The sequence below is a fragment of the Oculina patagonica genome, chromosome 1 (genome assembly GCF_052425735.1).
Source record: "Oculina patagonica isolate OP01 chromosome 1, crgOcupat, whole genome shotgun sequence".
In the NCBI taxonomy this organism is placed as follows: Eukaryota; Metazoa; Cnidaria; class Anthozoa; order Scleractinia; family Oculinidae; genus Oculina; species Oculina patagonica.
In genome coordinates, this window is record NC_135758.1 from 41,485,944 (window position 1) to 41,508,282 (window position 22,339).

At 38.3% G+C, this 22,339-nt stretch overlaps 1 protein-coding gene and 1 long non-coding RNA gene across 5 annotated transcripts; one reads left to right on the forward strand and one right to left on the reverse strand.

Moving 5' to 3' along the window:
* The first annotated feature begins 3,267 nt into the window (after positions 1 to 3,267).
* Positions 3,268 to 22,237, forward strand: LOC144631476 (uncharacterized). Of its 3 annotated transcripts, none has more exons than XM_078489922.1 (4): positions 3,268 to 3,359; positions 8,790 to 8,996; positions 16,236 to 18,579; positions 19,522 to 22,237. In XM_078489922.1, exons 2-4 carry the CDS (start codon positions 8,804 to 8,806, stop codon positions 19,688 to 19,690), a joined length of 2,706 nt encoding a protein of 901 aa, XP_078346048.1. In that variant the 5' UTR covers positions 3,268 to 3,359; positions 8,790 to 8,803; the 3' UTR covers positions 19,691 to 22,237. The 3 variants fall into 3 exon arrangements, with proteins under 3 accessions (XP_078346048.1, XP_078346055.1, XP_078346047.1); XM_078489929.1 differs by lacking the exon at positions 3,268 to 3,359 and adding an exon at positions 7,858 to 7,983; XM_078489921.1 differs by lacking the exon at positions 3,268 to 3,359 and having other exon boundaries at positions 8,002 to 8,996.
* Positions 4,708 to 12,333, reverse strand: LOC144631620 (uncharacterized). 2 transcript variants are annotated; one of them, XR_013566782.1, is made up of 2 exons: positions 12,105 to 12,333; positions 4,708 to 4,907 (listed from the first exon to the last, which is right to left on the reverse strand). It is a non-coding gene; the product is annotated as an uncharacterized LOC144631620 (long non-coding RNA). The 2 variants fall into 2 exon arrangements; XR_013566780.1 differs by lacking the exon at positions 12,105 to 12,333 and adding an exon at positions 9,138 to 9,252.
* Positions 22,238 to 22,339: the final 102 nt, after the last annotated feature.

Consider the following 22,339-nt stretch of genomic DNA (forward strand, 5'->3'; position numbering starts at 1 on the left):
GCCTGTTCGCACGCTAGCGCTTAGCCTGAGCTCTTTCAGTCACCCTCTTGCTTCCATTGCTTCATTCCATAAAAGATTCGGTGTCGTGACCACTATTTTGAACGTAGCGCAAACAGTGGCGTGAAATACAATGTTTTCTTTTTCTGACAATCCGATCCCAAATCTTCAAACTAAATTGAAGGCATTATTTTTCGGTGAACAAGCTGTAAGTTCAGTTGGCGCGATAACGTAGGAAGGTCTGGGGGTATCCTCCCCAGGAAATTTTGAAAAAAGGTTATCTGAGACAGCATTTCTTGCATTTTGAAGAAAGTTTGTTAGGAAACAAGGCAGGTAAAAAAGAAGGTAGAAGCGACAATAATTTTAATACATTTTTAAATTTAAAACGTATTTTTAGAATTAAAGATCGATAGAAAGGCTGAAAAAACTATAATTATAATTTTTATCCTTAAGCTTACTTCCGATGTTTTCCTTTGTATAATAATTATAAAATAATAAATGGGAATTTGCAGTGGCGTTTCCATAGAGTGGCTCTTCGTCCACTGTTCCCGAAAGTTTTTCGCTCACAGCGAAATCGCTTTCTTCAGTGCGTGGCATTTTAGAGACAAAACTGTCCATGGCTTGACACGATCTGACTCTACCTCCTATCTCTTTTTCTCGTTTTGTTCTCTTCGGCACATTTTATTACGGATCGACAAGTGACATTTCAATACCGAGTGCCGTGTTTCGAGCCCAACAAATACCTATTTTTTTGGTACGCCTGGGAATATTAATGGCACTTCGAACGGTTCGACTATCAATGACATTAGGTAGAATGTATCGTTGAAATTGGCAAGAATCACACAATTTGGTCCAAAATATGCCACACGAATCTGCAAATGGTGGACCTCCAACCCAAAGGACCATTTTGAATGTACATAGTCGAAGTACAGAAATATCTTTCCTTTTTTATTTTTGATATTTTTTTCACAATGAGCGGACTTCCAAGGCTCGTTTGGGGGGAGGGGGGGGGGGGGGGTTCGATGAGAGTAGACCATGAAAATGACGTAGCCTGTATCACAAACGTAAGGCAAATTTCGGAAAAAATTGAGAATCCATCTCAAAACCAGAATCCATCTTGTATTTTTATTCGTTATATTATCCATAGTTTTTAATATTTGTATTTTAGTGTATTTTTATTTTTTTATTGTAAATAATTTTAGAGGCCACTGGTTTGTTAGCATTTTTTATGCTATTTCAGTGCTACCCTCGTTAATAAAGACTTAACTTACTTACTTACTTACTTACTTACTTACTTACTATCTAACTCGCCGGTAAATTTTCAGTGTTATTTTATAAAAGAAATCGGCCACATTGTTTTCACTATAGAAATGACGCCATAAAATGTCCAGAACTTTACAGTGAAACCACTCGCCTAATGGCTCGTTGTTCCAATTGAGTTTTGAAAATTTTAAGACGTCATGTAAACGTGGAATAATATGGCCGGTCGATTCGATATTTGAAACACTGATAGAATTTATAGAAAGCGACAATCTTTATTTTGCAAAGTTTTCTTGTTTCAACACATGCACAAGTTACCTTGAGCTTGAAGTCATGAAATATCAATATCAAGGATCTTTCAAGGATCTGCCCATAAAACTTAACTGTTTTCACAATTTTCAAGGACGGTCCAGGACGTAATGGTATAAACGACTTTAGAGGAGATTTTCGGGGAAATCTTCAAAAGAAATCTCTCTTGTTCGCTCTCCTCGCGGGTTCATTCAACTCAAGAAGTGAACACCGCGCCACAAATTTCCCCGCTTCTTCGCACTATCAATTCGTTCACGTCAAAAGAAAATGTCCAAGAATTTTAAAATAAAACAATTTTCCATTCGCCCACATTTGATACTTGTGACGAGAGGTTTAAGCCAACTTGGTGTGAACGATGGGAACTCCCAGCTATAACAATCGAAAAAAATATCGAAGATACCAAGGATTCATTGTAAAAAAGGTAATAAAGCGTATTTTCTCTGGTAAAATTGTTTAAAATTATAAGGTTTAACCTGAGCCCGTCTGCTGTCTTCGACGGATAAAAACTAAGTGAGATCTTAGTTTTTATCCGTCGAACTGGCTGTTGAAAGCTCATAATTTTAGACAATTTTAGCAGAGAACGCTTAATTACCTTTTTTACAATAACATACCCTAAGCTAAAATGCAAGTGCACCCGTCATTTTATATACGCACGGTCGTGCGTAGATAAAGATTTATACCATGATCGCTCAATAGGAATTAGATAGGACTTGCTCGCGCACTATATAATAAATTAAATTGCATTTAATTATACCTGAAAGGCTTTTTAAGACTACAACTGCAATTTTTTCCGTTTTTCTTATTTTTAGATCGCCGTAATTTTATTGAAGAAAATTCTGGCGTTATCCGTTGCCTATATCGTCTTTTTAAAGCTCAGGTGGATTTGGGCCATTTATAAGTTAAAGAAATAAAGATGGTCAACCGTTTGCAAGCAGGCAAACAACATATTAATTCAATAGTCCAATTGACCATTTTCATTCCTTTTATTGTTAAAATAACTTGCTCCGTACCTTTAGTTTACTGACAGTAATTATTTCAGAAACTAACTTTTATGGAAATTATTTGAGATCGGTCCAAGGGATATTAGCATGCCATTCAGTACACCGTTTTGAAAAACTACCACGAAATTCGCAGTAACTGACAAACATGAAGCCATCTGACTAGCTCTTTTTCTGATAAACCAGACAGCCCGTCACAATCTGGTTATTAGTTCATTCATTTAGAGTTAAATCTATAAATTTTGCTTTAGGCATTTAAATATTGATATCATTTCTAATTCTTAATCTTATACATGATGTTCCCCAAACATTTCCACAGGCATAAAAAATATCATTCAGTAGTTTTATTAAATAACCGCCCGTGGTCATTTCTAAAAAACGTGAAATAAAGAATAGCGGTATTAGTACTGAGGCATTCTTAAACCTGATTTTGTCTTAAAAGGAAATTCAATCGTATGTCGTGCTGAGTTGACAACACATTGCTAAAACGCCTCAGGCACCGATTTTGTGAGACAGTGTTATTGATCCCCCAGGCAATAAAAGACAGCTGAAGTTTCTTAAAAACATAATTTGCTTCCCGAAAAGTTTGCCCCTTGGCTTTATGTCCTTAGGGCATCCTTCCGGTCAACACTGCGAATGGTGTAGTGAATCTGTCGGTCTACAAACCATCCGTGAAAAACACCAATTTAATTGCAAGCCTTCCGTGGATGTCACGGTATACATTTTGTGGTGTTTTCATCGGTCGATCGCTTTAAAGCTGGCACTGCGTGAGTTCATCTATACTTGAATAAGCAGGTAAGCGGAGAGAGAATGAATTTCGCTGATTGAGTCTCAACAACACTTTTTAATTCGAGACATTTTTAAAGACGTGTTTACTAGCAAAAAGCCAGCGACTACCGCTCAGAAACCGGGCGTTTTTCTTAGTACGAATAATAATCCTCAAAGCAAAATAAGACTAACATACTAGCTCTCATTTCTCCTTGTTTTGTCAACTGTAAGCTTTTACAACACCAGACCTTTTCTAGCATGTTTACACTATCGCTTAGTATTCGTTTTGTATGGCTATCGACCCACAACATGTCAGTCAAATTCAATTTTTCGTACATCTGCGCGTAATCTTCCAGGTCTAACGTATATATGCACGTTATGCCATACTAGGAATCTTCTTAGTTTATTTTGAATTTGAAAACCGCAAACGTGAATGAAAAAAAGCCCTGGATCATATTTGTTTAAAAGGCTTTCTCTCGGGCTTAGTTTATTAAGAGAATCATTATGTTTATTACTGTTTTATTCATTGTTTTTTTTTTAGTTGGGGGGGGGGGACACTTTATAAACGACGGAGCTATGTCCACCCGTTGGTAACAAAACGTGCTTAGTAGTCAAATGGGATCACAAGTCTATCTCTGAACTTAATTATGTGAAACCAACGCAGATCAAGGCTCTTACCACAGGCTACTTTACCTCAGGCCATTGGGCAGGTTGGTGAGAGGGGGCCTGCGGAGCTTGTCTCTAGGGGTTTTATTTCTTAGGATGGTGGGAGAGATAGAAAACAAAAACAAACCATACATGTGCGTTTGTCCGCACACCGTCCCGTTTGTGCGCCTGTGCGAAAACAAGAAAGTGCTAGAAATGGTTGAATTCGTGCACACCTACCTAACTAAAAGAAGTACACTCAGTCAACTCTCTCTAAAAGACCGTCGGGATCGGCTCCAACTGTCCGTTTTAGAGAGGTGTCCGTCTTATAGGGAGTTAGGTTACAGAAAAATAACTGAAAAACGGCAGGGACGGGACCAACACCAGGTGTCCGTCTAATAGGGGGGTCCGTTGACTGTTAAGAGAGAGTTGACTGTATGGGCTCCTGCTGTACAGGGATTCTCATTCTTTTCAGTGAGAAGGCTAGCGAGAGGCAAAAAACTGAAACATTAACATCGTCATGACGAGTTAGAACTTAAACTGCCTAAACAAACTGGTAAAGTTGATTGTAACTTTGTTGGGAGCTATTTCTTACTTTTGGTATCGCTTGCCCAGGTTTTATTAATTAAATGAAGCATTTCCTAGAGTTCTTCACGGGAATTCTCAGATTAAAAAGCGAGCAAAAGCGAGGTATTGCCTTGCTTTCTTGTTCTTTCGGAAATAACTGGAATTTACAGTACAAATTCAGAGTTTTATTCAGCCGACAATTCCAGGCACCCAGCGGCTGACTCGTCCCCAGTCGTCTACCCGTCTCTCCCTCCGCTGTATCTTTGCCGCGTGCTGTATGAAGACGACTGGGGACGAGTCAGACCCAGCGGTATGATCAACTTTGGACTGCAGAATGATGTAACTGAACTTCTTTCTGTTTTGCTGAAAACAAAGGAGATATGTCACCAATTACAAACCATAAAAGAATTTTGACCTAATTTCTTTAGTTTGTCTGTATGTTACAACCTATCTAAATCTTCCTCGTTCTTAGCCATCCTTCTTTTTTGTCAAGTAGAACCCTGGTAACTCGAACTCAGATAACTCAAACAACCCCGTTAACTCGAACACTTGGATTTGAGCCCACTTTTGAGTCATTTTTACTCCGTTAACTCGAACTCGGATAACTCGAAAACTCCGCTAACTCAAACTAATTTCCATTTCCCTTGATCAAAATTTGGGTCAAAATTTGGGTCAAAATTTCCCCGATAACTCGAATTCTGGTTCTTGCAACTCGCCACGGATGTCCATTGAAATATCCCATTAGCTCTTCTTGTCGTGTATTTGGTTTTAAGGAGGCTCGATGTAGTTTTTTTAGCCGAAGGGTGGTTGTTTTGAAAATTAAAATTATCTAGGAAGCCAATGTTCGATTTTTGCCAAAATATACCATAATGATCAAATATGACCAAATTTTAATTTTTTACCCGTCACTTAGTCACAAAGGTTACCATAGCAACTATTGACGTTTTCTATTGTTCTCAAACAAGCTTGATTTTCTCGAAATCTAGATTGACTCTTGGTGTTTATTTTTTGATATGTTAAAGTTCAGTAGATTGACTAACTGTTGACGAAATTTTAGAAAAATCTGTAAGAGCGTTTTCAAGTAAATCAAGATTGAAATTTTCAGAAAAACACTGTTTTAATATAAAATAGGCGCTTTAAAATTATAATAATAACAACTTTATTTAATGAGGGTTACACATTACAGTTAAAAACTGAAAAACCTGTGGCCCTCCCCTAGAATAAAAGTTAATACTACTACAAATATATTATCAATAAAAAATGAAAACAGATAAAATAGATAAAAACTAGATAAAAATACAAACAATAATTTGGGTGTGACAGTATAAAAATTTAAAAATTATGACATGGGAAAGCTATCTAAGTCGGCATAACCTTCCTTAATAAAATTACTATAATTATGTTTAAAGGCCTTAATGCTAGTGCTAGTTCTAATATATATAGGCAAAGAGTTCCAACATTTAGTGGCTGAAACAAGAAAAGTTCTTCCACCTTCCGTTTCACGGTTATACCGAGGACAGCGTAAAGTAATATCACCATAGCGCGAGGTTCTGGTGGACATGTCATTGACACTTACAAGTCTGTTCCTTAAATACTCTGGGCATTTTGTATTATTTGAGCACAGTTACTCTCACTGAAATATAAATACTTACACCATCAAATACCATTAACTAAAAGCGAAAGACTTTTTGCTTTAATTTGTTAAAATATATCGACTGCCGATTGTAGGAAATTATAAGAAAATACCAAAAACTTCATTCTTGATTTACTCTTAAACGCTCTTACAGATTTTCCTAAAATTTTGTGTACAGGTAGTCAATCTACTATACTTGAATATATCAAAAAATGAATACCAAGAGTCAATCTAGATTTCGAGAAAATCAAGCTTGTTTGAGAACAAAAGAAAACGTCAATGGTTGCTATGGTAACCTTTGTGACAAAGTGGAGAGTAAAAAATTAAAATTTGGTCATATTTGATCATTATTGTGTATTTTGGCAAAAATCGAACATTGGCTTCCTAGATAATTTTAATTTTCAAAACAACCACCCTTAGGCTAAAAAAACTACATCGAGCCTCCTTAAACACTTAAACGAACACTACAACAATTTAATTTTAATTGAGCAACGAACAGATCACGTATTTGACAGTCATTTACCACTCTTATCATAAGAATGTATGATCTTGTTAGAGTTTCTGACAAGATAAGTTTAATTTGCACTGTACTGTATGCTGAAGTGGTGAAAAATCGATAAACTATCAATCATTAACTTAGCAAATTGAATATTCAATCGTCCCCGATAACTCAAAACTCGAACTGTTTTTCTTTTCCCCTCAGAGTTCGAGTTACCGGGGTTCTATTACCTCTTTGGTATTATTTATTTTTACTCAAAGCTATTATTTCGAGGTTTCCATTAATTTCAAGGCAATTTTACTCATTACAAAAAATGGCAACATTATTGCCGACATACATAGCCCCTTTAATTTAACTCCAGATGTGACTCCATCGAGACTTCCCAGTCTCCTAGCGGTTCACGACACTCGTTCAACTCAAGGGAAACCTGGGAATGATGCTGCCCGTCGCCCGCGGGTTACAAGGTAGATTGCACACAAAACAGTCCACATTTTATGTGTAAGCTTTCAAAAGGGATTGGAACGCCTTCAAATTGACGCTTTGAAACCCCTCCTATTTGCGCATCGATGCTTCTAGAGCCAGGCAGTAAATAGTATTTGCAGTTTATAATAGCTAAGAGGAATACATGTCAACAATTTAGTGACGTTTTTCCAAGAAGGGCTTTTTAAAGCGACGGCTGAATCATCAATCACGATAGATGGTCAGAAAAAACGTGGTTAACGTTTAATTGCATTTATTTAAAGATGCCTCCTCGGTCAATGACACCAATTTTAGTTCCTGACGCCAAACTGGCGTAAGCCCCATTGAGTTGTGAAGAGGGCCTCACGTTTTGATGCCAATATGTTTCTAAAAAAAGCTTGCATGCCCTGAGGCGTAGTAAATTTATTACCCTCCTGCATTATGCTCTGTCCTCGCCCTTTGACGCCGCTGTGAATTCACATCATCCAGTGTTTGCAATGGAGAAGCAGAAAACATTAAATTTTCAGAACAACTTGAAAGCATTTTAATGTCCTTTTTCACTCAATTGGCGTTGCTTCGTCATTCATGCCTGTATGGTGTGTGACAAATTTGTTCAAGTGTTTTGCAAAATAGCCTAGAGCAATTTTTAAATGAAGACCTTATGTTATGATAACCATTGTTAAATTGACATGAATCGAAACCGGGAATATTCTAGAGAGTTTTGTCGACTTTTCATTGATTTTGCAACCTTGATTTATGATCGTAGAAAAAGAAACTTTAACAAGGTCACATTTTTACTGATGTTTGAAGATTCTGTTTACAAACACCGTTAGAATCTGCTGAAGAAGGTGACGCACATTTACGTGGCTTAAATTTGAATGGAAAGTAATGTATATTTATAGAATATTCTAGCTTGCTTGAGAATACAGTATGTCATTATTTTTGATCAGGAATTGGCAATGAGACAGCTACCAGGCTCTATAGTTTTTTTTTGAGTCTGTTTTATAAAAATACGAAGCAATCAAATATATGGCACTTTAACGATTTGTAACTATTCAATATTTCCAGTTACTCGAAAGAAATGGTCAGAAATGCATGAATGTCAAGTAATTTTCCTTGTCGTTTCTATAAAATTGTACGTAATTAATTAAGTGGCGTTGTTTTCTGTCTTTAGGCTGCGTTGCAGTTTACGAGCAAGTTTTGCACATCGAAGCTTTTACTTGTGCAGCACCCGAGTTGTGAAGCCTGTATTAAAAACGTGTGTTTTTTTTGTCCACTCCGCGTCCTTTCTTCGCTTGCTTCAAATAGACAGACATTCAAATATAACTGACGGAATATCAATTTATTTCCCCGAGGCTAAAGACACGGTAGTACGATCCATATATTGCTCGTCTCCTGGGGGTTAAATATGCAGACTGCCTTTTAAAACAAGGGCTGCCGGCTAACTTAGCATAATCAGGCCCGCCTAACACAATACCCCCATCTTGTTATACCGACATCTCAAAATTTGAATAAAAGGGAGTGAAGCAATTGATCACTTTTCAATAGCGCCTTTGTCAAAACGGTCAAAACGTCCTGCGTCGACAAAGAGCGCTGCGCAAAGTTTTAATAACAAACTCTTTTGATACCTAACTGCGCTTAGTATTTTTTGCAGCACGGATAAAGGCTATGGCATCACAAATAGCTTTTCAAGATAACATGGTTCAGATTAAAATCAAGACGGAGCGAGATGCGCCCCCCTCGTTTTGTACAGAGAGTCAGAGCAGTTTGGATTCCCCGCAGCTAAGCGGAAGAGTGACAAGTTCTGATCGCTTCCATCAAACCAGACAACAAATGATCTTTGAAGAAGAAACTTCACAAGGTAGGGAAGTGACGGCGTAATATATTTTAACAATTAAAACCTTTAAATGACTGTTGATATTAAGAAAGATATTCCAAAATGGATGGACTTTAACCAGTCGTTTCCGTTTATATCCCGTAAATTTAAATCGTCGCTAATTACCTTGTCACTCCGAACAGTGATACCAGGAAACTGTAGCATTAAAACTGTCTAGTAAAAAACTGTCTGTCATTTGCCATGAGTCAGAAATTTGTACACAATATGATGTTAAATTAAGACGCAACGAGGCAGCCCTGCTTAAAAATTATTGATACCACACGAGGTGAGGAAGCCTCAGGCGTTTTTGTTTCATTGATACTCATCTGCTTTAGTTATCGCATAAGTACGTTCTGTTTAAAGATAGGAAATCACTATCCTTTTGCAAACTGGATATTCACAGAATTTTTACTGAAAGAACCGCGTTTTAATCAGTGATGATTTAAGTGCCGTGATGGTCCCATGGAACACATGCATATAACCTGCAGACAAAACAACCCTATTTTCAACTCGAGAACTATTAAAAAAAATTTTCAATATAAACAAAAAGCATGAAAAGCTCCTCGGAGGAGTAGTTCTACACAAGGAAACGGCGATGAAGGAAGGAAAATAGGTTTCATATTTGTGTGAAAATAAAGGGTTTTTTTCGAGGATGTGAGGGTGGCTGCATCAGGTCCACTCCAGGCTAAATAATCACGCTTTATAATCAACACTGGCTCTCAAGCAAAAGATTATCAATCTTCTTTGGAAAGTTCTAAATGACTTCGCAGTAATCCAATCAGTATATGACTACAAGTTATCAATTCGCGCTTTGACAAACACACCGACTATTTAAACGTTGCTAAAAATCACTAGTCAACTATTTATGATTTTTAATCTCGCGCCACGTCATTCAAAGTCTGTTCGGTTAAAGGATAAAGTGCAAAGACCTACTGACTACTTTAAAATGAATAGAAAGTTTAGCTGGCGAATGCTTTAGCGGAAGTTAAGGTAGGATTCATGACACTTTTAGTCTTGCATGTGTACGTGTTTCGACGCTTGGAATATGTCTCAACCACTTATGGAAAGTGTAAGCCACAAAAGATCACCCACTGTTCCTGCCTACACCTCGACCGTTAGCAACTGAAAGTAGCAAAATAAAGTTTTCATCTGAAAACCGCGAAACCCCATTCGCCACTTAGTTTGCAAAGAAGCTGATTCAAGATATTTCCGGATCTTCTTTTGCGGTTTTCATAGGTTCAGTACATATAAATTGAGTAAAAGTGCTTAAGAATCAATTTACTCAAACTCGGAATATGTTTTGCATTTTGAAAGCAAGCAACCATCAGAATAGAATTCGCAGCAACTCGGCACTATCGAAGTCTTCAATGGCTACACGTTAAGCTTAAGACAGACAGAGTTTATTATATAGAGAGGACTGTGTACTCAGTTAAAAGCCTTATGCCATCAGACGGAAATTTTCAAGGGTGTCACGTTTTGTCTCTACCACGGTTTACAGAGAGACCGTGGGCGTTTGTTTAGATTATTAGACCCGTTATTGCTGTCGAGTTAAATCAAAATATGAGATCCCAGATGTTTCCTCTATAACTCCTTTAGCTGCTCAGTTTCAAAACGATTTCCCTCGCCCCTCAAGAGCAAACACTTTAATAATTTGTTTAATATAAGAACGAATTTTTCACATAAATTTTCAGTGGTACCTCAACAAACCTTGGGCGTTTGTTTAGATTATTTCAAGGTTCTCGTTGGTGCTGCCGAGTTAAAACAAATTACGAGATCCCAGATGTTTCATCTATAACACCTTACAGCTGCTGAATGACCAAGCGATTTCCCTCGCCCCTCAAGAGCAAACACTTGTGTAAAAGAACGAATTTTTTCCATAAATTTTCAGTGCCACCTCTACAAACCGCGGGGGTTTGTTTTGATTATTTGACGATGCTCGTTGGTGCTGTCGAGTTAAATCAAAATATGAGATCCCAGATGTTTCATCTATAACACCTTTGATAAGCTGCTGAATTTCAAAACGATTTCCCTCGCCCCTCAAGAACGAACACCTTTGTAAAAGAACGGTTTTTCTCATAATTAAATTTTCAGTGGTACCCCAACAAACCGTGGGCGTTTGTTTAGATTATTTCACGATACACGTTGGTGCTACCGTGTTAAAAAAAATATGAGATCCCAGATGTTTCATCTATAACACCTTAAGCTGCTGAATTTCAAAACGATTTCCCTCGCCCCTCAAGAGCAAACACTTGCGTAAAAGAACGAATTTTTCCAATAAATTTTCAGTGGTACCCTTTACAAGCCGTGGGCGTTGTTTAGGTTATTTCAAGCTACTCGTTGGTGCTGCCGAGTTAAAAAATAAATAAATACGAGATCCAAGATGTTTCCTCTATAACACCTTTGATAAGCTGCTGAGTTTCAAAAACGATTTCCCTTGCCCCGCAAGAGCAAACACTTGTGTAAAAGAACGAATTTTTTCCATAAATTTTCAGTGCCACCTCTACAAACCGCGGGGGTTTGTTTTGATTATTTGACGATGCTCGTTGGTGCTGTCGAGTTAAATCAAAATATGAGATCCCAGATGTTTCATCTATAACACCTTTGATAAGCTGCTGAATTTCAAAACGATTTCCCTCGCCCCTCAAGAACGAACACCTTTGTAAAAGAACGGTTTTTCTCATAATTAAATTTTCAGTGGTACCCCAACAAACCGTGGGCGTTTGTTTAGATTATTTCACGATACACGTTGGTGCTACCGTGTTAAAAAAAATATGAGATCCCAGATGTTTCATCTATAACACCTTAAGCTGCTGAATTTCAAAACGATTTCCCTCGCCCCTCAAGAGCAAACACTTGCGTAAAAGAACGAATTTTTCCAATAAATTTTCAGTGGTACCCTTTACAAGCCGTGGGCGTTGTTTAGGTTATTTCAAGCTACTCGTTGGTGCTGCCGAGTTAAAAAATAAATAAATACGAGATCCAAGATGTTTCCTCTATAACACCTTTGATAAGCTGCTGAGTTTCAAAAACGATTTCCCTTGCCCCGCAAGAGCGAACACTTGTGTAAAAGAACGAATTTTTCACAATACTGACCACATCTGCAAGGCTTCCACGTACACACATCCAAACTCGGCACTCTTAGGTAACTGTGGACAAAATTTACACGCGTGCTTTTATGATATTTTTCTTATACCCTGGATCTGGTAAAAGATAGCGCTAAACATTCAAGTTCAAGTGATAAGGGATTTTTAACATTTGTTGAGATGCAAGGTCTATTTTTGTAGCAGAATCTTGCTCCAAGCTATCTCGTGTACGAGGGAGTTCTCGTAGTAAATTGAAAGAATTTTTTTTTGTGGATTAGGACACCACGTACTAAAAGTTGGAAAGTCTAAAAAAATAGGTCTTCTCGCACATGAAACAGTGAATGTACCTAGTACCTCAAGATGGAGATATAAGTAAACTGTTGTTGAAGGAAGAAGGGAGCCATAAAATTTTTAAGTGTTTCCTAGTCCACAAGGACAACTTGAAAAACTCAGCCTGACTTTTTCAAGTTGAGATCTAAAGTTCCTGATGGCATCACAATAATATCACTTGTTTATTGCTTCAGTACCCTTGCATGGTGATTATTAACAAAATTGGACCATTATTCGTAGTTTCTTTGTCTTTACGCTCTTGCGTTTTTGAAGTGAGACTGGTGATAGTGTCACTTTAAAACAGCATAATATGTCGATAAAACACGAAGGGAAATTTATTTATGGGCTAGTACTAAATGTGAACGAAAGCAGTAAGCGCATTTCTATAACAACACTTATCAGATAGGTAGGTAGGATGAGGGCAAACGTTTCTGATCGAAGCGACTGTGTTAGCTGTTTTGACATTGTGTACATAACAGTTCTATTTTGTACATGAGGTTTCAGTTCTATTTTCTACGTTTGTGCAAAATTTAGTTTGCTCCTTGTAGTTTGATATCAAATAGCCTTCAGCGTGCAGGAATATGCATGGTTGCCAATCAATAATATCAGACCTATAAATGTAATTTTTTTTTGGTCATGACTACCTCTTGCAAGTAAGCACGTCTGGTTTGAAAAAATTGGATAGCCGCTAACGGTTTGATTCTTAAGATTGTAGCTGATAAAACCAAAGACATTTTTTTTTTTCAAAATGTGCTCTTGATCGCAATGTTTTCAAGCCGAATAACCAATTTCTAATTGTTTTGCTGTTCACCAAAGGGGGCGGAATAATATCACTTCTCAAGACAATCGAACTTCCCCTGCTTTTAGCCCCAAGGTCGTCAAAATATTGTTAAAATTCTCATTCATTTTTCATGTTATATAGACAGTTGGGCCTTTTATTACTGATTGAAGAAAATACTCCCTGGCTGATAACTTTCATTTTGGATACTGTACGGAAGAGCTGTTTATTACGTCTTGGAGTAAAATATCATGTCTCTTTCCTTTGGAATGCAACAGGCTGTCATTCAGAGTTGCTTTTTTATTTAAAATCACGCGAGCTTTAACTTGCCCACAGATCAAAACCTTTCATTGTTCTCTCATAATAGTATTCCTCAGTGAAAGTTGATTCTTTATGTCACAACTCCGGAGTTCATAAATGTGACAAAGCTTTTTTTCCTGACCACTAGTGATTCGTGTATTCTCCCAAGAATCCGCAGTACTCAATGCGACCTTCTTTTTCAACTCGTGAACATTTCAGCCAATGCGCGTTCTCAATCCTTTTTTTTTTTTCGACTGGAACCATTTCTTGACTTTTCCCGATCCTTTGACTCCAGTTTTAGCAGCATAGTCATGCAGATAAAATACTTGTAAACGTGCTTAAAATTGCCACCCGCTTAAGTCACGAAGAGACAGACATGTTGCCTAGGAAACGCCATTGCCTCTTTCAAAAATACTCAGAAATATTTTATCGTTTTAGCACGTCTGAAAGTTGGCGACGAAGGTTGAAAGTTTATCTGTTATATTTAGCGTTCAAGCCATTATTTACAAGCACCTAATGTTATAGCAATTTTCTAAAAGTAGCAAAGAGGTGGATCAAATTATTTATACCTGAAGAACAATACAAGGGTTCATGTATCTAACGGATTGTAAGTAAGGGCACAGTGTTTAGCCGAATTATGAAAACCTGAAATCCTTCTCAGTCGTAGCGTGACGCTAGATTCGTTTGCGAGAGCTCTGTTTTAGACAGTGAAACGTTTTAGTGACTGCAAAAGAACTAAGATCAGTATCATTTGAACTGTATAGCACATAAGTTGAGCACTTCTGATATCGCTAACACATAATTAGATCTTAATAGGCCTTTTACGGTTCTTAGGAATTAAATTTCAAGCGCAATATCAGTCTTAACTTGCTACATTTTTAAAATACACTCGAAATTGCAATATCATCTAAGTTTAGCATGTTGTGAGATCCTTTAAAATATATACAGCAACCCAGGAACTACTCTAAAAATAATATATATTCAGGAAGACCCTGCTCCGAGTCTAAACCCTTACCCTTACGTATACTATTTTCGACAGAAAAGATAACCCTTGCGTATTCTTTTGATAGAAAACTTGCACGCCTTTCACATACTTACAAAAGAGATAATACATGTCTCTTCTTAATTTTTCACTTGAATAACCCCCTTGAGTAACTGAATCGACTGTTCGATTGGTGTAAAAGGACCTTTTAAATACCTATTAAAATAACAGTTTTCTCTTGCTCTCTAACTCGTGAAATCCCTACTCTTTTATTTACCAACAGCCTGAAAAATAACAACACCACAGCTGACATCAAATATAGCCTCAGCCCACTTCCCTGTTTTTCTTACTGGGAGCAACAAAAAGCTTTATTTGCATGACTACATAAGAATACAGTAGTACTGCAAAACCACTAAATTTAATTACTTATTATTTGATTAACTAAAGCTGTGTTCACACTAGGCCGAAACATGATTTATAGTCTGATCACGAATGAAACATGTTTCGTTGTGAAAAGTGTTCACATCAGGCAGTGCATTGCGTGAATCATGATTGAAACATGTTTATTCTGATCATGATTGAAACTACCTTACGAGGCAGTTTCAATCATAATCAGACTAAACAAGTTAAAAATGGCGGACATGCGGTGAGGAGGCAAGTGCCCAAAGCTTCAAAATTGGGCATTCTATGAGACTAAATGTTTATTTAAAATATGAGCTTATGAAGCGATACAACAGGAGAAGCAGAATATTTAGCAGAACATCGGCACGAAAGTTTACGACGGCGCGCGGATACAAGCACACAGCACTGCAATGTAAAACAAACTTCACAAAAAATTCTTCTTTTACCGAAGATAGCGCAAATACTGACAATAATGTCTCCTTGCAAAACGCTTGAAAGCCCTGCTCCATCGAAGGGCTTGAAAAAAGACAGAAAGACAAAGATTTATGCAAGAACCGTAAAACCGCATAAATTACACACCAGGCATGAAACGTGTTTGAAACTGACAATGCAATAACAAGCATGTTTAGGTGAAACATGTTTCGTTGAAACGTGTTTATTGTAAACATGTTTCGGGTTAAATGTGAACATAGCTTTTAGATAACTAGTAAAATAGAGAATAACATAACATAAAACAAAATAAAAGAATAACAATAATTGTCCATTCTGACTATTCGAGGTGGTGATCATTGGAGCGAGATTGTCTCCGGCAATTCAAAGCATGCCGACTGTAAATGAAATTAGTTGAATGTTTACAAAGTAGTGGAAGGAATTCATAAGATGTGATAATAAGGTTTCATGTGATAGCAATCGTAAAAATGGGATTTTAGGTTCTATTTTAGAGAAGAATGTGTCTCGTATATGAGAATAATCTGAATAATTAGGATGGAGCCTGGACCCTACATTGAGTGTTGACGACACCGGATGGTACGCGTCACTAACCTCACTCCTTGTGCTTTTTGTTTTGAAAATGAAAACAAAAGAACGACTAGATACTGGTCTATTTATAAGGCATTTCAACAATATTACTTGGTAAAACCTGCAAGCCTCCATAATATGTGGATTTGAGGTTTTGTCGGTGGAGTCTGCGCCTCTCGTTCGGGAATTGCAAGCGACTCGTACTCAGCAAAAAAATTTAGTCAGCTCATTATTACGCGCACATTTTGTTGGCCTCAGGCTGAAAAATAACGATTTTGGATTTTATAACTATGCACTGTTTTTTTTTGTTTGTTGTTGTTTTTTTCCTTTAGGGAATGGGTCTTTCTCGCAAATTGAAGCTACTCCCCGCATTAAGCAAGAAGCAGTTGATGAGGTTTGGAACAACAAGAAACCGCCTTCTGCAAGAAGCCGATCTGCGAGCGTCGACAGACAAGTAAAATCACCTAAAGATAATTCACTGCACAAAAGAGATTATCTAAACCATGGATCCTGTCCCGAAAGTACGTCCCGTCAAGAAAATTCTTCCCGACCGCAGAGTGCGTCCCGTCCCGAAGAGATCACTAGGTTCCCGTCCTCCTTGCGTGGACCTGAGTCTCGTTTGTTCCAGCCAGATGAAAGAATAAGAAATCTTCATTTGGAAGCACTGAAAAATCCGCGAGGTTCAATCTTACATGCCAGTGATTTGTCTTATCCTTTAAAACAGGTTTTCGACCGGTTTCAACCAGCAACAATGGTTCCAATGATAAAAAGAAGTGTTAACCCTGTAATGTCACAACGCTTTACAGCAAGAGGAAACGATGATTTATCCCCTCATGAACGGCAACTGTCATTTCAGCGAGAGGCAAACCGTGCGCCAGAAACGTTACACGGAAACGATGGCGTTAGACGGCTGTTAAGCGGCGAAGGATCCACAGCTAATTCCAGCGGATTCCAAGAGAAGCTGGAGTCTGGAATAAACAGCTCACAGCCAGACAAGCCTGGGGAGAATGTTTCTAAGCACCAAAATGGGTCGGTTTCGCCAGATAACAATGCAAGCAAGAGCACTGTCTACAAGAAAGACGAGGAACCGGTCTGGAAGACATACCAGTGGTACAGAGATCGAAAACGACCACCTTCCCAGCAGACGAAACTGAGACAGAAAGCAGAGCAAACCATCTTCATGCAGTACAACGAGATCCGTTGCAAGAGAGTGAAGGAAGGCAAGATAATAAATGGAAGCCGAAGGAGAGCTTCAGAACCATGGCTCCCTATCTCCAGTAAAGAAATCGATCATACGTCTCCATCGTCTCCAAAAAGACCTCGTACGCTCGAGCCTTCTCGCGGAGTGACTAATACTCAAATTGGCGCAATTGAACATTTCGTTTCACCAACACAAACACCGAGTCACTTCTTAGCTAGCCAAGGAAAAGTCTCAGATACGTCTTCGTCGTCCCCCAGAGAGATCCGCCACGTGGAAAATAACGTCCGAGCATACAGTTTCGAGAGAAAAAGTAGCGACGAACGCCATTTCAACGGTAACGCGAATTTCCAGTGTATGTGTGGTAGGGAAAACGGTAACTTAACGCAAGAAAAAACAGCTCAGCACGTGATCTTTTCCCGTGAAAACATAAAACCGAGAAATCCGGATTACAGCACTAATGCGAAGGAGAAAGTTGGTCTTGAAATCTCTGCAAATGAAGTGTCTAGGGAAGACGATGATGGCGCTTTGGAGAAGATTAGCAGCACAACAGAAGAGGCTGAAAACATTGAAGTGCTCCCAGACAAATTGCGCCGCTATCCCCAAGACGTTGCCAAGATTCTTCGGCTTAACAGGATCGTAAAAGCCGTGAGAAACAACAGAAAAAGGGGGCTGCCCTTTGGTATGACGAAAGGGCAACAAACACCCTTAAAAACGAAGCAACATGAAATGAATAACAATGCAATTGAACACGGAGTTGAAAATGGAGTGTTGCCAGTTGGGCAACACGAAATGCAGCTTGAGAATGCGAGTGATTCCGATCCAGAGATCGATCAGAAATGTGACAATGAAAACGCTGCTGACGAAACAATGGAAGAAGATGAAGACGAAGAAGAAAGTAATTCAACCAGAAACTTCATCGACTGTTTCTTCTTCCCTGAAGAACCGCGACAAATACGAAACGGACGGGCTACCAGTTTAGCGTACCCGCAGTCTTTAACAGATCAAGAATCGTTTTCTGCTAGACAACTGAACGGTCTGGGTGCGGTGCAAGCCCGAGATGACAATGATACAGTTTGTCAAGTGAACGGGCTTCTTTCCCTTCCTGGATTCAAAGAAACCAAGTTTAACATCACTCTGGGAGAACTAAAACGAAGAATGAACCCGCCAGAGACATTAACACGGGTCGAAATGATTTCATACGTTCGACAGGCCAAGTCATCTGGAAGAGTTCTCTTGGATAAGAACAACATAATCACTGCCAACCGTTCGCGTCCCACAATTCTTTCGCGCGTGTGCGAGAGCGAGGCACAAGTACTGGCTGACGGGATACTTAAGATGAACAGGGAATATCTACCGCTGACAACGCTAGCACGCAAAACAGTTGAGGCTTACAAGGATGACGACTGCAAAGACAAGTACTGTGAAGACTGCAGGCTCAAGCTCAGGAGACGAATTGTGGATGTCGAGATTACAAGGTTGGTGTAGCGAAATGTTTATTGTTAAAACGTCAATTCAGATATAACGAACGAAATTCCGGGTACAAGAACGCGGCAAATTTTGTAGAACAAGACATTGTCGACGTGTGATCAATGCAATACATGTATTTAAGCCTGGTCAAACGGAGGCGCAACTGAATCAGTACATGTAGTCGCAATTGCTTTGGATCTACGGTTGGGTGGCCAAGTGGGTGTGTGCACGCAAGTTGCGAAGAAGGGGCCATTTTTAAATCGCAACCAACAATATGACTCAAAAATGTGTACGTTTTGTAGAAAAACGTTATCAAAATAGCCCTATGAAGTAGCCGGAAAACTAGCTAGGTAGATAAGCAAGTTTTGGCAAGAGCTTGCCTTAAAGCTGATTTCCAGTCCGTACTGCGCAGACTCAGGGTTTGTTTACGTTTTTGTTTTGAATTCGTTGAAACGTTACACTTCGGTGACAGCATACATGACGTTTTTTAGTCCGCCATTACAGTTCGTTTCGTTCAAGAACTTCCGATGCGCTGAAACGTCGGTTTGAAATAGCGTCAAGGTTCTTCTACTTGTTATTATTTGTTCTGCAAGGATATCTGGCGTTAATAATGAAGAAAAAGGTAAGTTTGTCGGGGAATTTTTAGTTTTGCTTGTAACATTCCCTTCGTGTGGGCTCACATAAACATTGTAGCCGAGATTGCGCAGTACGGACTGGAATTCATCTTTAAGCGCCACGTTTGACTGCTGTGGGAGGCTTTGGAGGAAAGAGGTCGCTTCACACCTATTTCGTTCCCAGATTCTTCAGCTTCCTCGGCCAAAGGTTGGTCAAACCACTGACCGAGAGGCCTGAAGTCCTCTAAGTATGAGATTGTTGCAGAATTCTCTAGTGCTATGCGGGAAAGTTAAACTGAGCATGCACTGACTTGTTTCTTTCTCGTCTCTCTGCAGAAACTCACTAAGAGAGCTCTACAAGGTCATTGAAGACACCAGAAAGGAAGACATATTTCAAAGCTTTGAGCTTGCGTCGCATACGTTTGGAGTGGCGAACATTATTAACCATCTGTCTCTTTTGGACGACTACTTTAGAACTCTGTTATTAACGCTACAAGATGACTAAGACAATCAACCATAGATGAATTTTCCATTTCTTTTTTCTTATTATTGGAACGTGACAGTCTAGTTCCTGGGTGTTCTCTCTTATTTTTGTGACTGCGGAAAGCCTGGGACACAGGATAGAGCCGACTCCCTTGAGCTGAGATTTGGCTGGGAAATTAAAGAGCACTTACAACTTAATATCAAAAATCGTAGTCGTAAGCGGAGTATAAGCGATCCAGAGCGTGTCCCAAATTTACTGACTTAATTATTTCCGCCTTTAATATCTATTAGCATGACCCAAAATTATGAATCTTATGATAGGCAATTCAAGAACTTGTCAATATAAATTTTTAAATGATCTCTTGAAGGATTTCAAGTTTCTTTTTTTGTCTGAGTATCCTGTGTACCGGACATATTTTTCAAGAAACGTTGGAGATCGATCGATTTTAGTTAAGCTATTCTTGCTGTCCCCGGTCAGGTTTTGGAATTATCTTGGGAAATTATTTGCTAAATATGATGTAATTTTTGATTGGAATCTTTTCTCGTTCAGTAACCTTAGCTTAGAATTACTTTATTACATGAAACTTTCTCGACACGTTTATTTCCCGTTTCGGTCGAATTTTATGACACTTTAATTTCGCGATTTTGCGAAAATATCGTATCCAAAATCACTTAAATTTCGCGATTTTACCTGTGTTAAAAGTTTGATTTCTTGGCAATGTGAGATCAGGCGCTTTACAAGATTCTTTTTTTCTAACCTGCGATCAGGCGTTCTTTTTTCGCGGCTGACTGTAGGTTTCCATTTTTCAAGAATCACTGGTGACTTCGTAACTGTCAGTACTGAAGACGCACATTTCCGGAGACCACGATTTGTACAAGGAGGTTCTGGAGATACCAGTAGAGACAACGGTGACAATGGATGCTTCCACAAAGAACGTGGAATCTAGTGAAATGTTTATGTTTAAGGGACCAGTAAATGAACAGTTTGACGAGTGCACCAAAGAAGTGTTTTTGGACATGGAAGGCAGCAGTGATAATGAACTTTCTTTTCTAAGCGTTTTATTAATAAGTAATAAATTCATCCTGTCTTTTATAATAGACGTAATGACGGTCACTTTATTTGCAACATACGCGTATAACCCTCGCATTTGCTCGTTGGAATTTTTTAACATTTTTTTAGCTCAAAAACGATAAAAAAATACGAGCAAATACGACGCCTATATACGCATGTTGCAAATAAATATGCGCCCTAATTTTCGCATATGTTCGCGACCCTTATTTTTCGCAACATTTTAAGACGCAATCCACCATCCACCAAAATTATTAACATCTTACTGCAAACTTCTGTGTTACTGTTTCAAATATCAAGTCAAAAGAAATCGTTTGTAACAACACCAAACATCGAAAAGAAATTTCGAAGTTTCACTGAATTCTACTGAATTTACAATATAGCTATATACGTGAATTTTTACTTATAGTTTACATGGTCTTAGTATACATGGTTCTGAACTGTGAAATTCATTTTCACAATAGGATTTAAATAGGATTTACGCAATAGGATTTAAATTATTCTGGTATTCGATTTTTGACGAACTATTAATTTAATATTACTCGTTTTCCTGATAGTTTCGTCTTACTTTCGCTAAAATTGCGAGCAAGATATTCGGTGAAGTAAATTACTCACTGTCGTCCCATGTCACGGGTATTTCGCAGATTTTTGGTCCAAACTGTTCTGAAATAAGTGGTAGGTAACTTAACCCATAAAAAACATTATCTTTGAGCATCTAAAAGAAGATGTAACCTTAATTTGCGGATAGAAACTGATCAAGCTACGGCTATAAATATAGATTTTTTAACGACGCGCGGAAACAACTTGAAAAAGTAAGCCTTACTTTTTCAAGTTGCAATCCGTTTCCATCCGAGCCATCCGCAGCAATAGATAATCGTTAACAGTTTCAGCGCTCTCATATAGCAATTTGATAAAAAATAGACCATTATTTTTAAGTTTTCTGCGACACAAATTTAAATTTTGGCTGTTCAAAAATCTGGTAAAAAGTGTGACATAGTCCTTTTAACATCAGGCATAAAGCTCTCCATAATGACGCTTAACAATCTTCAAAAAGAAAATGCAGTGGAATAAGTACTAACTTAAAAATACCATAAACGTAAACACTTCAAAAAAAGTGCGCCAGGCTTTAGAAAAGTTGAGAGGATTGATAAAAAAAGGTCGTTAAAACACGTTAAAATAAACATGGCTAATAAAAAGACTTTTGCGGAATGGTATAGAAGGGAGAATTTGTTTGTTAATATACAGTCAACTCTCGCCTTGCGGACACTCCGCTATTGCGGACGCTCGCTACTACGGACAAAATCCAGATCCCCGGCGAATAAGGTTTGACTGGAAATGACTCCCGTTATTACGGACTCTCGCTATTACGGACACTAAACGACGCCCCGAGCGTGTCCGCTATAACGAAAGTTGACTGTACATATGACTTCGGTTAGTACATGAACAAAGTTTGTAAAGGTGTACATGTTATTGGGAAATAAAGTTTTATTTGGATCAGAACCGAAGTTTTTTTTCTATTTTGTTTTTCTTTGTTTAAGAATTCCAAGATCATTCAATCATTCTCGCAATTTAATTGGCTAACGAGGTGTGATTGTTTTCGCG